The 15,392-nt window shown below is 38.2% G+C and overlaps 1 protein-coding gene across 1 annotated transcript; it reads left to right on the top strand.

The window, feature by feature from the left end:
- Nucleotides 1-1,261: 1,261 nt before the first annotated feature.
- On the top strand, nt 1,262-5,541 carry LOC112823186 (myelin P2 protein). Its single transcript, XM_025870772.2, has 4 exons — nt 1,262-1,349; nt 3,218-3,390; nt 3,941-4,042; nt 5,297-5,541. Exons 1-4 carry the CDS (start codon nt 1,277-1,279, stop codon nt 5,345-5,347), a joined length of 399 nt encoding a protein of 132 aa, XP_025726557.1. The 5' UTR covers nt 1,262-1,276; the 3' UTR covers nt 5,348-5,541.
- The last annotated feature ends 9,851 nt before the right edge of the window (nt 5,542-15,392 follow it).

Genomic DNA, 15,392 nt, shown 5'->3' with positions numbered 1-15,392 from the left:
TTTATGTCTGCTCCCCCCAGTCAAAGACTGCGGCTCTGCTGTACTTGTAGCCTGGATGCTTCATCTCTTGACTTTCACCACTCTTGATCTGGGGGCAGAAAGGACTATCTCTATTTAGTCACATGGTGGTGTCAGTATCACCTGACCTTTGGCCAAGGCCACTGTGCACATGTGATACAAAGGGAATAGGGTAAGATAATGGCCCTAAGTCTGGGCTGGAGAACAATGCCAGGTTCAAACCTTGCCTCTCCTCATTCAAGTTTTGGGAGCAAGTTACCTAACATTCTCATTGGTAAAATGGATGTAATAATAGTACTTAACTCTTGGAGGTGTTGAGAGAATTAAATGAAATAATCTGTAATAAGCACTTAGCAGGGTGACTGGCCCATAATGAGCTCTCAGTACACATTAGTATTATTTATACAGAAAATCTTTCTCTTTATAAAACTGAAGATTTATTTGAAAGGGCTTAAACTCAGAGTTGTTGTGTCAACTAAGAACCTGCGTAATTTGGACTTAAGGTTTTTTTTTTTTTTAGATGAAAATCTTTGCTGTGGCCAAAGATCGTGTTCTAGCGCTCCTTCTTAGCCGTCCCATGAATACGATTTCTGTGCTCTGCTGTAATAGACTGACCGTATTGTCTGCCTACTCTGCCTGCCTGGGATATGTGAACTATGCCAAGCCTCCCTTACCTATGAATACTTCCTCACACTGCTTCCCTGCATTTCTCTCCCACAACATATTTGAGGCGGTTATCACAATACTCATGGACATTTTCCTCTCTTTCTTCTCTTTCAGTAAGAATTCTTAATTGTGCAGACTCAGGATTGAGAGTGACCAAGATGCCTGAATGCGCGTGCGCACGCGCGCACAGACACAGACACACACACACACACACACACACACACACACACACTTTCTCTCATTCATGCTCATATAATTTAGTCTGGTATAGGATTCAGTTCTGGAGTCTTTTCCAAAGCATTAAAGACTAAGCACTTCTTAAAAATTTAAGATCGACCAAAAATTTTTTTGAAGGTTCAAATAGTACTCTCATCTTTATAAAAATTTTTGGACACTAAACGGAAACATTATGTGGGCTTTCTTTTGTCCTAACGGGTGATTCATTGCCCGGTCCTGACACTGCTTTTCCCCATTGGGTCTCTGTGAGAGTCACGTGCTTTGGACATCTTTGAAAAGATCTTCTGAGGCTTTAGCATCTCATTTGAGTCTCCTAAATCTCACCTAGAGCTGTGTTGAATTCTCATCCATCACAATGAGCAACAAATTCCTGGGCACCTGGAAACTTGTCTCCAGTGAGCACTTCGATGATTACATGAAAGCTCTGGGTAAGAAACGTTCCTTGTAGCTCTGGTTGGGAAGATCCTTTTTTGTGAAAGCTGCATGACTATTTCCTGCTAACTCCTTTTTCAGGACTCTGGGGAAGTTGCACAGGCTCAAGTACAATCCTTTTCTGCAATTAAACTTCTGTTGTGTCATTCCAATAGTTTATTGCATTTTGTTTGTGGAAATTTTAAGAGATTTTAACCTAAGAGCCGCTTAATCGCGTGGAACTCCCACTGATTTCAAAGGTAGTTTCGTATCAGCAGGGCTTTGCTTTCAGAGGAAAGAAATCTTAGAGGCTTAGGCAACCCATCCTCTGGCTTTCCTGAAGGTTCGTTTTATAAAAGCTGAAGTGCTCATAAGATAAGGAGTTGAAAATACTGAAGTTAATAGAAAGCCTCAATTTAAAATTTTGGTGTTTAGCCAAACCACAAGTTCACACTACTTTCCTGGAGTTGGAGCCATGAACGAAAGACAGAAAATCCAGTCAATAGTTTTATCAACTTCATCTTATACTATTTCTAGAGAATGTTGCATGATATGAGCACAACAGGTATGAAGTGTCTTTGGAAATTTCCAGAGCTATTTAAGTAGGCTAGAAAGTGATGCCAATGACCCAGGTTGCTATGCTTGACAAACGGCCTGTAACTTTACTTAGCTGTTCAGAAAGCTCGAGAGAAGAGTTGTATTTTTAGGTAAAATGAGCAAAATCGTGTCATATTGCCCAGAACACTATGAGAATTTATGGGTACAAATCCATACTATGAGGTTGGTTAGATTTATGGACTTGTCTTTACAGTTGAGGAAGAAGCAAAATATAAGAGCCTCAATGAAGGACTCCCTAATTCTGTCATTTTTCAAATTTAGAATGCATAAGATCACTTCGGGGTTTGGTATAGTGTAAATTCTCAGGCTCAACTGCAGAGATTATATATAATATATATATTCATATATTTATATGAAAGTAGTTTTTCCTTCATTTATTTCTCTCATTTGACATTTCTCCTTTTCCCTGTATTTCTATAGTTTTAGTAATAATAGTAATAAAACTTGAGAGTCTAATTTTGTTTTGTTTTTCAGATGGCGAACATTTTAAAAAATTAGTTTATTTATGATTACGTGTAATGGTACAGATCTTGAAAGGAGATGGATAGATTTTCCCTACCAGTTAAACTTAGGGGCCACAACAAAATTTCAGAAATATGATTCTATTAAGGATGTGGGGAGGTGCGTCTGGGTGGCTCAGTCATTAGGCGTCTGCCTTTGGCTCAGGTCATGATCCCAGGGTCCTGGAAGTGAACCCCGTGTCAGGCTCCCTGCTCCACGGGAAGCCTGCTTCTCCCTCTCCCACTCCCCCTCCTTGTGTTCCCTCTCTCACTGTGTGTCTCTCTGTCAAATAAATAAAATCTTTAAAAAAAAAAAAAAAGGATGTGGGGAGAGTTCTTTTCTATATACATAATGTATTACTGAGGAGAAAAAATTCATAGAACAGTATGTATCTGTCATAGTTGCATTTTAAAAATACCTAGAATATTTATATGTAAAAACTAAAATGTCTGGAATGATTCATACAAAACACTGGTGATTTTCAAAGACTGTGGGATTGGATGTGGTAAGAGGGGATGACTTGCACTATTTAGGCTAAGCACGTTTATCTTTAAAATCTGCAGACATTACTCTTGTAATAATAAAACTTAAAATATTTAAGCCGATGGACATGTATTTCCATTAGGTGGTGAAACATGGGAGGAGGTCCTCAGTAGTCAGTGATACTACCTGCGATTTCCACACCTGAGCATAGAATGCAGACATGCATAGTCTCTCTAGGTACATCTCTTTGTCAACGTAATTCTAACACTATCTTGATCTACAGGTGTGGGGTTAGCCACCAGAAAACTGGGAAATTTGGCCAAACCCCGTGTGATCATCAGCAAGAAAGGAGATATTATAACTATAAGAACTGAAAGTACGTTTAAAAATACGGAGATCTCCTTTAAGTTAGGTCAGGAATTTGAAGAAACCACAGCTGACAACAGGAAAACAAAGGTAAATTTTAATGTTTCTCTTCAAAGTTGGCTCGTTCTCCAGCTTGGGAGGATGATTTCTGTTAGTGTTCATAAGGGTAGACTACCCCATTCTATTGAAAACTGGGGCACCTGGGTGGCTCAGTCGGTTAAGTGTCTGCCTTGGGCTCAGGTCATGATCCCCCCGGGTCCTGGGACTGAGTTCCACATCGAGCTCCCTGCTCAGCGGGGAGTCTGCTTCTCCCTCTGCCTGCTGCTCCCCCTGCTTGTGTGCTCTCTCTCTCTCTCAAATAAATAAATAAAATAAAATAAAATAAAAAGAAAATGAATGTGCCTTGGGGGAGCCTTGCTTGATCTCAGGATTGTGAGTTGGAGCCCCACGTCGGGTGTGGAGCCTACTGTAAAAATAAATAAATGAAATGAAATGAAATGAAATGAAATGAAATGAAATGAAATAGAAAATGAATGTGCTTCATGAGACATCTATTATGAAAACAATTCGATACTGAATGAACTGCTTCCTTAATCAACCAAAGTCCAAGCAACTCAATTATGTGAATTTGTCTTTGCAGAGCATTGTAACCTCGTCAAGAGGCTCATTGAATCAAGTGCAGAAATGGGATGGCAAGGAGACGACAATAAAAAGAAAGTTGGTGGATGGGAAAATGGTAGTGGTAAGAGTATTTTCACTTCTAAATACAAAAATATGGTATTTAAATAGAGAAATTGGTTATATTATTTTCAAAATATTCTTTTTTCTTTGCAATACCAATGGATAAGAATGGCTAAGGATAAAGTCAGAGCTAATGGTTAGATGATAGTTCAACCATGAAGACTCATCTACAGTACTTTAAGTACAGGTCCAAGATTTTAGAAATAACAAAGCCCATTTGTTATTTTAGAAATAACAACACCTAAAAATAACAGCAAAGTCAAAGAAAGTATGGGTAAATCTTACCAATTTGGACTCACAAAGAGAAAAGCAAGTCTAAGTTTTAAAAGCAAAACAAACCCCGAACGGCTCAATTAGAGAGTATTTATAGATATCTAAGTGTTTTGCTTTCAAGAATCCAAAGTAACTTCGACTACACCATGTCAATAATTTAAGCTCAGCTCATAGGAGACCTTTTAGTCAGCAGATAATGAAGGATGAGCAGGGTTCCATGAGATGCCGTCTAATGATTTTTTTTTTAAGTTTTAGCTTCTGTGCTTACTAATACATACATTGAATATAGATTCATGTTATTTTAAATGTTTTTTCCTTTAGTTTAGAGGTTCTTATCCCTAGCTACAAAACAGATTTTCATGGGGAGTTAATACCAATATGGGGCCCCCAACACAGATTAATTAAATGCAAATCTCTTGGGCTCCTGGGTGGCTCAGTCGGTTGAGCAACTGCCTTCGGCTCAGGTCATGATCCTGGGGTCCCGGAATCGAGTCCCGCATCGGGCTCCCTGCTCAGCGGGGAGTCTGCTTCTCCCTCTGACCCTCCCCCCTCTCATGTGCTCTCTCTCTCTCTCATTCTCGCTCTCTCAAATGAATAAATAAAATCTAAAAAAAATTAAAAAATAAAAAATAAATGCAAATCTCTTGGGGGAGAAGGAACCATCAGTATTTTTAAATGCTCCTCAGATGATGCAAATATGCATATAGTTTTGAAATCCACTTTTAGATTTAAATGCACACAAATTATGCATAAAAACTTGCCACTTTAAGAAAATTCTTTCATAGTAACATAGATTGACTTCAAAACTGTTTCTCCTATTTCAATGGTCATAATTCCGAATTGTCAGAGACTGACATACTGATGTTCTACTCCTTTCTAAGCTTAATCTTATGAGCTTGTTTTTATTTTCTGTTGCTACGTGCAAATTCGCTGTTCCTAGTTTGAGTTTTAGATACTCAATGAATCTCTCTCTTTTCTTAAGGAATGTAAAATGAAGGGCGTGGTCTGCACCAGAATTTATGAGAAGGTCTGAGAAAATTGTTTCCTCATTGAAGTGATATTTGATCATTTGATGTTGGAAATCAACGGTTTTCGTTGGCAAGGCCCGACTACTCTGCAATTTATCTGTTTGTTTTTGCTTTTGTCCTAATAGATCAAATAGGTAAAGGCCTAAACTGAGGATTAATCTAAAATTCAATGTTGTTTAAACATTTTCAATTTGTATGCATTTCCTTACTCTATTAAAGTATGTATATTGGCCAGACCTAAATAGTTGGTAATGTCATTTAGTTATCTGTGAAATTCTAACCTATGTTGTACTTTGTATATCGAAATGATAGTAAAGCAAGTAACTGGATAGTAAAAGGAAGTAAATGTATTGGTCTGAGTAGCCCCAGCGTGGTGGGGAGGAAGATCAGAAGTGAGACAAACTACAACTAGGAGCTGTTTTAAATCAGAGTTCTATTTCTGCTAAAAGGGCAGCCTCTACTGCTGCCAATATTTTTTTTAATTGAAGGGTAATTTATGGACAGTGAAATGCACAGATATCAAGGGTAGAGTTCAAGCCATTGTGACAAATGCACACACCCCTATAACTCACATCCTGATCAAAATAATGGTACATTTCCTTACTCCCAGAAAGTTTTCTCATGCCTCTTCCCAGTCTGTGTCCTGCCCTGTCCCACCTCCACCAGATGAAGTAGTCATTTGGTTTCTACCGTTTGGGTTTTACATCACACTTTTCTTTAATATGCAGGGTTTTATACAAATAATATTATTTTTAATTCAAAAAAAGTATACATTTTTTAAATGAAAAGGCAACCAGGAAGTTTTTTTAAATCCTGGAGAGGAAAACAACTGCTCCCATTCTGCATGGTATGAGCCATCACTTGCACATGTGAACATATCATACTCATCTGCAACCACAGTGCTCATACTGTCTTACATTCTGCTTTTTAACAAAAAGTGACTTTAACAAAGATTCTTCCACATTTCAACAGGTGCTATACCATAATTTATTATGATTCTATAATATAACGGTTCTATTTTTATGTTATATCCAGTTCGGAGTTATCACAGATTATTTGGCAAAAATTGCCTTCATGTATATATCTGATTGTGCTGAATACTTTTTCCAGGAGAGGGATTAGTAAGTCAAAGAATATGGAAAACCGGATGGTTTCTTACTGAATATTTCTGTATTGCTTTCCTCAGTGTTGTTTGTAATGAGGGATCAGCAGTATACTTGTATAGGGCAATGCATGAACACAGGTCCTATACTGATGCTAACAGCTACCGAATGTCATATGTGTGCTGTGTGCCAAGCTCATTGACTCTCTACCAGACAATTTTCATGCCATGTTGCCATATTTAATATAATTTCACACAACAACCCTATCAGGTAGATACTATTATTATCCCCATTTTATAAAAGAGGAAACAGTATAGAATAACTTGTGCAAAGTCCCCAAGTGGTAGAGAATGAAGAGAGCTCATTTGCCAAACCTTTACTCTATTTTGTCTCCTTGGTCACACCTGTCTATTAGAAACATGTCTGTTTCTTGGAAAATCTCTAAAGTGTGCCATTAGAGATTATTTTTGCCTGTCCTTGAATTTCATATAAATGGAGTCAGACATTATGTGTTCTTTCTGTTTGCCTTTTTAAACTCAGCATAGTGGTTTTGAAATTCGTCCATATTGTTGCATGCAGCAGTAGTTTGCTCTTTGATTGCTGAGTAGTATTCTATTGCATGAATATATCACAGTTCATTTATCCATTCTTAAGACAGTGGGACTGTTTCCAGTTTTTGGTCAAATATTTTTGGCCAAAACATTTTGGCCAAACATATTTTGATGAATAAAGCTGCTATAAACATTCTCGTACAAGGTTGTCGGTGGACATATGAGTTCCTTTCTTTTGGATAAATAACTGGGCATTGAGTTACTGGGTCTAGTTGATTTTTGACAGGCAGGAATAGGGACTACTGTGCCCAAGTAATAATGAAACTCTTTCAGATGTATTGTATGATTGAGCAAATGACAAACGTGCTGATGTTGTTAGGGGCCAGGATTTTCACTGTGGAAGAGAAACATACAAATATGGAATGAGGGAAGCAAGAAAGAATCGTGTGAGAATGGATTGGAATAGATGTAAATCTGTGGTTTCCAAGGCATGTGCATATATGTGCATATGTGTGTGTAATTGTGTATGCATATCTGCCTTCATTTATGTGTGTATATATACATGTATTTATGTGTATGTGTATATATACCCATATATTTCCCAGATCTATCTGCCCAAAGAGCTTAGAAGCAATGACACCTCAGTAGGAGTGAGTCCACCTACCGCCCAGACTTTGGTGTCCAATGTCATTCCCCACTAAAAGGAATGAGAGTTCCTTGGAGAAACAACTAATTCTAATGTGGGGTCAAGGTAGGTACAAAATGAGCCTGAAATATCTTGTTACACCAGAAAGTAAGGAAGGGTTTAAAAAAATAATAGAAGCATGCCAAAATATGGAGGCCAGCTTGGAGGTGTTCCCCTTGGTTTAGACTGAGACAATTTGAAAAATAAAATAATTGAGAAAAAAATAATAACTTATAAGCCACTGAAGGAAAAATAAGGACCCATGAATCCATAATGATAATAGAGAGAAAGAGAACAGTCTTCTTTATAGCAGAATACCATGGGCTGACCGGTATATGTGAAAGGAGTGCTAGAAATGGAAAGTCATCATTTTTCAAGTATCACAGTAGTTCAGGCAAGAACTGCCAGTGGTTGCTAAATCTAGAGGGAAATTTTGATTAGGAGAAGGATATTAGTTTGGTCTTAAAGTATCTCTTCACAGATTGCTCATTAGTTATGAAGAGAAATAATAGTTTTAACTATGCAGTGAAAAATTGGGCAACTCCTTGACTGGGTAATCAGCCCTGACATCACCAAAGAGGGGCAGAAGAACATGTGTTTTCAAATGTGATACCCTGAGAGGGAACATCACTTATGTAGTTTTTCAGTCCAGAATCCCTATCTGGATCTAATCATGGGGAGATACCAGACAAATTCCAAATGAGGAATGTTCTATCAAAAAAGAGGAGGGTGGTGTTGATCGAATTCTTCAAAAATGTCATCGTCACAGAAGACAAAGAAAGGCTCTGTGGAAATCTTCTAGATTAAATTACATTCAAAATATGTGATGACTAAATCCAGTAAAAAAGAGGTTGAAATATAGATGACAAATTAGGTTAGAAGTGTACTGGGATTATGCAAGAGAATATCCTTATTGTTGGGAAATACACACTGAAGTATTTGGGGGTAATAGGCCATAATATATGCAATTTACTTTAAAAAACTGAAAAAAATGATGTGTATTTGTGTGTGTGAATATATATTAGTGAGAGCAACTGATAGAGCAAATGGGGGTAAAACTTAAAAGACAAATCTGACTAGAACCTATATGTCTTTTCTTTGTAACAGTTTGGTTCGTGCAACCTTTCTGCAAGTTTAAAGTTATTTCCAAACAACAACAGAAAAATTTTTTAAAGCTATACTTGGCAAGTCCTTTTCTGCCCCTGGGCATTTAATCAACACGTGTCTGAGAGGCATGATAACCGAGGTGTGGTTTTTTATTTATTTATTTTTTGGCTCCAGCCAGATAAACCCATAAAAAAGGAGAGTTTTAAAACTGTGGTGCTATTTTTAGAGGTTGTAGTAATACGACTTGCAATAAAATGTATTCCTCAATAAACATAATTGCTCTATTACACAAAAGTCATGAGCAGTTTCTGTTTTTGTAACAGGAAAAGTGGAACTAAACTGATAATGAGAAAGACAAAATGATCATTTCAGCAGGTGCTACGTGTTGCTAGATTTGAAAAAGATTTTCAAACAACCAGAAGTCGGGGAGGGAGCTGGAGTTCTGCAGTATTTAAAAAATCATCTCGGAATATAATTTTGATGCTCAATTCTTCTTGATAGAACCAAAAGTTCTTTTTGAAAGAACATGGGGTGGTAATTAATATAACATAATAAAAAAAAAAGAGAGAGAGAGAGAGAAAGAAAGAACATAGGGGCTAAGAGCAATGAGACTGCCTAGTTCAAATTCCAATTTGCTGCTTACTAGCTACGTGTCAGTGGGCAAGTAACCTCTCTGTCCCTCAGCTCCTTTATCGTAAAAATGGGGATAATAATAGAACACACCTCAACGAGTTGTGAGGGATAAACAAAATATGTAATGTCCTTGGCATTGGAAAAGCATTAGAGAAATGTCTTTTGTTATTATTATTTACCTAGTAACATACATGACGTTCAAATAGGTCATTTTATTCTACCTCAAAATGAAGAGAATTCACAAGATCTCAGAGCTGCTGATACTGATTTGCACACAATGTAGCTAAATTTATTAAGAATAGTATTTACATAGGGGCGCCTGGGTGGCTCAGTTTGTTGAGCGACTGCCTTCGGCTCAGGTCATGATCCTGGAGTCCCGGGATCGAGTCCCACATCGGGCTCCCTGCTCAGCAGGAAGTCTGCTTCTCCCTCCGACCCTCTTCCCTCTTGTGCTCTCTGTCTCTCATTTTCCCCCCCCAAAAAAAAAAAAAAAAAAATTTAAAAAAAAAAAAAAAAAAGAATAGTATTTACATAAGCGTAAAAACAACCAAGAAACCTACTTACTAGCACACCACTGCCTGGAAGTAGCACAGTACTTAGATTTCACCAGTAACAGTTTTAGCTTCATGTTGACTGTAATATTTCTAATTTTTCACTAAGTCACTCTGGCTTAGCTTTTGGGAATATTTCTTCTAAACTAAGTGGTACCTCTTTAAATATGGTTGCACATTAGAATCGTCTGGAAGTTTTAAGTATCCCAATACGAAGATTGTGCCACAGACCCACTAAGTCATAATCTATGGGTGACGGGTGAGACCCAGGCATCAGTATTTTTCAGGTGATTCCAATGTGTGGCCAGTTTGGGAACCACTGTGCCAAAGTCTTCCAAAGTTAGAAATTTAATGTAGGCTAGTATCACGTTGCCATCCATTAAAACGGAGCGAAAGGTCATCAAAATCAGGAGTACAAAATGTCCCCAACGTGACACAAAATAACAGTACGTAGTGAAAATACTATGGTAAAATCAACTCAGATGTAATCAAGTCTTTTGTTAGGAAAGCAACTGTTTACTTCTTATCTTTATTTCCACCAGAAGGCAACACAATTGGCCATTATCCATGACATATGGAAAAGTGAAGGTTTCAAAATAGCAAAATGTGGAGCAACAGGGAAAACAAAGCTATAAAGTAATGCTAAAACAGCTGCAAAATATAAACTAATTTTCAGCAGAATTTAGGAAACAAGTTCAAACTACTCAAAAAATGTAGTATGGGACTAATTTTTGAAATAGCACCTTGCACATTTTGCTATTAAAATAATCAGTGATGACATGCAAAGTGTTCAGATCTCAGTTACCTGGATCGGAATTTGGGCACTATCTGAAGTCCTCCCCTTAGTAACCAACTGCAATGCAACAGTTTTTTTCTTTTTTTCAAAAGATTTATATTTATTTGAGAAAAAGAGAGTAGGGGGGGCAGAGGGAGAGAAAGAGAGAATCTTAAGCAGACTCCCCGCTGAATGCAGAGCCTTATCCAGGGCTTGATCTTATGACCCTGAGATTGTGACCTGAGCCGAAATCAAGAGTCGATGCTTAACCCACTGAGCCACCCAGGCGCCCCTATGCAACAGTTTTAATTGGTCTGCTGGTACAAAGTGAATAGCCCAGCAACACCAAAGGATTGATGCTTCTGTAGTTAAAGGGTTCTGAAAACTAGATATGTGACAAGTCTAAGTTTCACATTCATTACGACCAAATAATATTATTCCTTTGTTGGAATTAAAGACGGACATGAATTTTTGCACCATCTTGCATTTGACATTAGAGTATAGTTATTCTTGATTTTCTATAATTGCACTTGTTTTCAAGTTATTAATGCAACATCAATGCATGTAAGCTGCATCAAGTAAGATAAATAGTGTAGGGGAGCCTAGCTGGCTCAGTCGGTTAAGTGTCTGACTTTTGATTTCGGCTCAGGTCATGATCTCAGGGTCCTGGGATGGAGCCCCACATCAGGCTCCACGCTCCCCTTGGCATCTGCTTATCCCTCTCCTTCTCACTTTGCCCCTCCTCCTGCTCTTTCTAACAGAAATAAATAAATAAATAAAATCTTAAAAATAAATAATGTAGAGTAAATTAATGATAGCATTCAGATTTAGAATTTCCAAAATAAATCATTGGTGGGCTTGTATTGTATTTCCATAATGTAATTTGGCATTTGGAGAATACCTACTGCACTTAAAGCCAGCCAAATCTAAAAAATTGGATTTTTATTAAAACTTATCTTGTGTTATACCATATTTTATTCATCTCAATCCCGTTTCCCTCAGCTAGACTGCACTGTTTTTTTTTTAAGATTTATTTATTTATTTGAAAGTGACAGTGTGCATGAGCAAGCGGGGGGGGGCGGTGTGCAGCACAGGGAGGGGCAGAGGGAGAGAATCTCAAGCAGACTCCTGGCAGAGCATGAAGCAATGTGGGGCTTGATCCCACCACCCATGAGATCATGACCTGAGCTGAAACCAAGAATCCAGTCGCCCAACTGACTGAGCCACCCAGGCACCCCTAGACTGCACTGTTAAAGTCAAACACAGAGACCAGACTTGAAAATTCCCTGAGCAAACAAAAGCAGTTCAGTCATACAATAAAAGCTTAATTTAGCTCATTTTACAAGACAAGGGAGGCTCACTTGACCTGGGTTGCTTCTTGCTTGTGCCTGTGATGATTATAAGCAGAACTTAAATGGTACCCCAAAACTGATATGAGGTAACCACTAACCAATTCCCTTTCATTTAAGAAAATTCTAATATTATAACCAGTCACTGTGAAGAATAAACAGTTATTGCTTCCATATTATGTGAACTGCTTTATAACAATACACCTCTGAGCATCATTCCATGTTTTGGTTTGGGTGCTCCTGGTTGGCAAACTGTCTTTTTGGTGTATACACAATAAACTTTTACTAATTACTAGTTCAGTGCTTCATTGGTTTTACTTTTTTTTCTAAACTTTTGATAGTTTGCTGTTGAAGGTGACACCCCAAATCCTGAACTGCTTTGTGTCCATGAAGGCTTGCAGGAAAGTGCTAGGTCCCAGCGACTGTTAGTTATTGACCTGATACGGGAAGGGGCAAGACATCTATTGCATATTTCATGTGTTAGAGAGGCAATGGGAATGTAACAGCAAGAATCCTGCAAGTGGGACGAGAACATAAGGATTTGAACCCTGGCTTTGCCACTTGCCACGTCCTAATTTGTACAATGGGGACAATAATGGCTACTTCACACAGTTGGTGGGGGAAGAAAACTTTCACGCATATGAAGCACATTGTAAAGTGTAATGCGTTATTCATATGTAAAATATTCTTATTATGTCCATTGTTACATCACACATATAAATCCTTCTATTCAGCATATAGGTTTTTTTGTTTTGGTGTGTGTGTGTGTGTGTGTGTGTGTGTGTGTGTGTGTATGCATGAGAAGTACCCCCAAATAATGACTGTATGTAGAACCTTTCCTATTTGTCAGGCTCCTAAATGAATAGATATTGGAAAAAAAGTTGAATAAAGTCAAATATATTGCAACTTTGATTCATTCCATTAATAAAGGGAAACAGATCCTATAAGATACTATTAAATGGAGTATTATTCAGCATCCGGAGTCATGGGCTTGAATCCAGTTCTATTGTCGTGCAGCTGGGTGACCTTCTGTAGCTCATTTCCATTGCAAAGCACCAGTTTCTCTGTCTTTAAAAGGAGGGGCTGATCTCGATGATCTTTAAGATTTCACTTATTTCTACATTTTATATCACTGTATCTAATAGGATTGGCTCTTTAATATTGAAATAACCTTATTATATTTGTGAACTTTTCTATTTTAATAACTTCCCCAATTTCTAGAAGTTCCATGTAGACAGAGATATGCATCCCACACTGCTTCCCATCCAACATCACCTTCAAGAGACATTGATCCCATGCTAACTTCCTTGACCTGCCTCCAAGGAGGAGAGTAAGAATTCCCTCCACTGTGTTTCCAATGCAATATAACCATGTATTTAAATCTCTAATTCTGATTGAAAGCTCAAGTGAAGAAATTTGAATTTCTTAATTTGATTGATTCCTAGAAGAGGCTTTATAAATGTTTGCTGAGTAAATGAGGGCACGAATGAGTACCACTTCACAATTCTGCCGTACTACCCTGCTCATGCAGCCTCGGTCCATGCTAGCTTTTACACAGACTAGATAGGTGAATTCTTTTACTCAGAATTTCACAGACAATGAGGAGCAATGAGACGCCATTAAAATATGCCGTCACATTGAACTTTCCCGTCTTTCCTCTTGAAATGGTTAGGTCTGGAATGCCAAACTATAAACAGGAAATCTGTCTGCTTTTCTGTTCTCTGGTAAGTCACATGCATAACCCAGGGATGACTAAACACCCTATTTAACAGGATTCCTCTTAAATTCCTGGTTCCACAGAAAAGCTAAGGGATTTTCTTATTTAGAACTCATGAAAGACAGGTGAGTCCGTGAATTAGTAATATGATTAAGATTTATTTCTGTTGTAACATGGAATATAGATTAGATCTACGATTTCTAACTGCACACACTGTATTTATCTTGTATAGAATTCATGTTGATTTTAGATTTTTGAATTATTGACGTGAGTGCAAGAACATTTGGGTGGAGAGGACACAAGGAATAAGAAAAGCACAGAAGGAAACCCTTTTGGTTCTCTGTGTATTTGTAAACTGTACTTGTAACTCCACAAATCTAGAATTCCTGCAGGGTTCACGAGATCCACACAGTCTTCCTGCTGATTTATATCTGTTTTGCTGATTCAGCTGGTAGATGTGTGAGATCACTTGTAGACCATTCTACCATCATCAAATGTTTAAATTGAAGCATCTTTCCTTCTTTCAGTCAAAACTCTGTGGTTATCAGTAGACAGTGGGTGAGAAATGGAGAGAAGGTGTTTGAAATAACTCCCAGTAAACACTGAAATAACTTCCAGGTGAACCGAAAGGAACAGAAGTCTATTTTGGTAAAGGAAGCTCTCCTCCCTGGGGAAAGTAGAAAGGCGGCAATATCAAATATTCAATTAGGTTTATCAGTATTTGCAGCATGTAATCCAGAAAGTGAAAGTATGGTACATAAGCCACAAGAACACCAAATACTTCCACCCACACTGCTTTCTTGATCTCAATGAATATGGTGGAAAAATGCCTCATTTTTACACAGTAATAGGTAACCACAGCACGTTAGACACCACCCTAAACAAGCACCCTGCTCAGCAAATCCCAGTCTAATTCAATGGGCAGTCACTCACTCACTCAACAAACATGAAAGATCAATGAGAAAAGGCCCTGCCTTCAAGTGGCTAAGGAATTCCTTAGTGAGTAGGAAGCTGGATGAACAGGAAGGACGGAAACACGTGGAGGGAGTTTGAGGACCCAAACCAGAACTGTAATGAGTGTCATGTTGTTCTTTGAAGATAGGTTTAAGGAAGGTACTTGATATGATCTTTTTTTTTTTAAGATTTTATTTATTTATTTGAGAGAGAGAAAGCACAGAGGGAGAGTGAGAGTGAGAGTGAGAGAGAGAAGCAGACTCTCTACTCAGCCAAGAGCCCGACATGGGGCTGTATCCCAGGACCCCGAGATCATGACCCGAGTCAAAGGCAGACGTTTAACCGACTGAGCCACCCAGGAGCCCCACTGATATGATCTTCTTAAGCATAAACACTGAACCGTCCTGTGCTATGTCATCCACTCTCCTTCCTTAAGAATTTTACCTGAAGGGCTAAGGAGACCCATTAGAGGTTATATCATTGGCATTTCAATAACTGGGGCATTCCTAAAACCATTTACATCTACATTCCCCTTAGGACTGCTATGTGGCTCAGGAGGACCTAATAAATAGGGTGAATTCCTTGCCCCGCCCTGGTGTTCACAGACTAGGGTGTCCGAGAGTCT

This window comes from Callorhinus ursinus, unplaced genomic scaffold (genome assembly GCF_003265705.2).
Source record: "Callorhinus ursinus isolate GAN/ISIS: 27379988/994484 unplaced genomic scaffold, GSC_fseal_2.0 scaffold5, whole genome shotgun sequence".
In the NCBI taxonomy this organism is placed as follows: Eukaryota; Metazoa; Chordata; class Mammalia; order Carnivora; family Otariidae; genus Callorhinus; species Callorhinus ursinus.
This window is presented reverse-complemented; position numbering and strand designations above follow the sequence as displayed.

Bases quoted from the DNA above. Each gene is read 5' to 3' on its own strand.
- LOC112823186 (XM_025870772.2), top strand. From the start codon at position 1,277: ATGAGCAACAAATTCCTGGGCACCTGGAAACTTGTCTCCAGTGAGCAC. The intron at 1,350-3,217 runs GTAAGAAACGTT...CTTGATCTACAG, and splicing joins TGATTACATGAAAGCTCTGG to GTGTGGGGTTAGCCACCAGA. The intron at 3,391-3,940 runs GTAAATTTTAAT...TTGTCTTTGCAG, and splicing joins CTGACAACAGGAAAACAAAG to AGCATTGTAACCTCGTCAAG.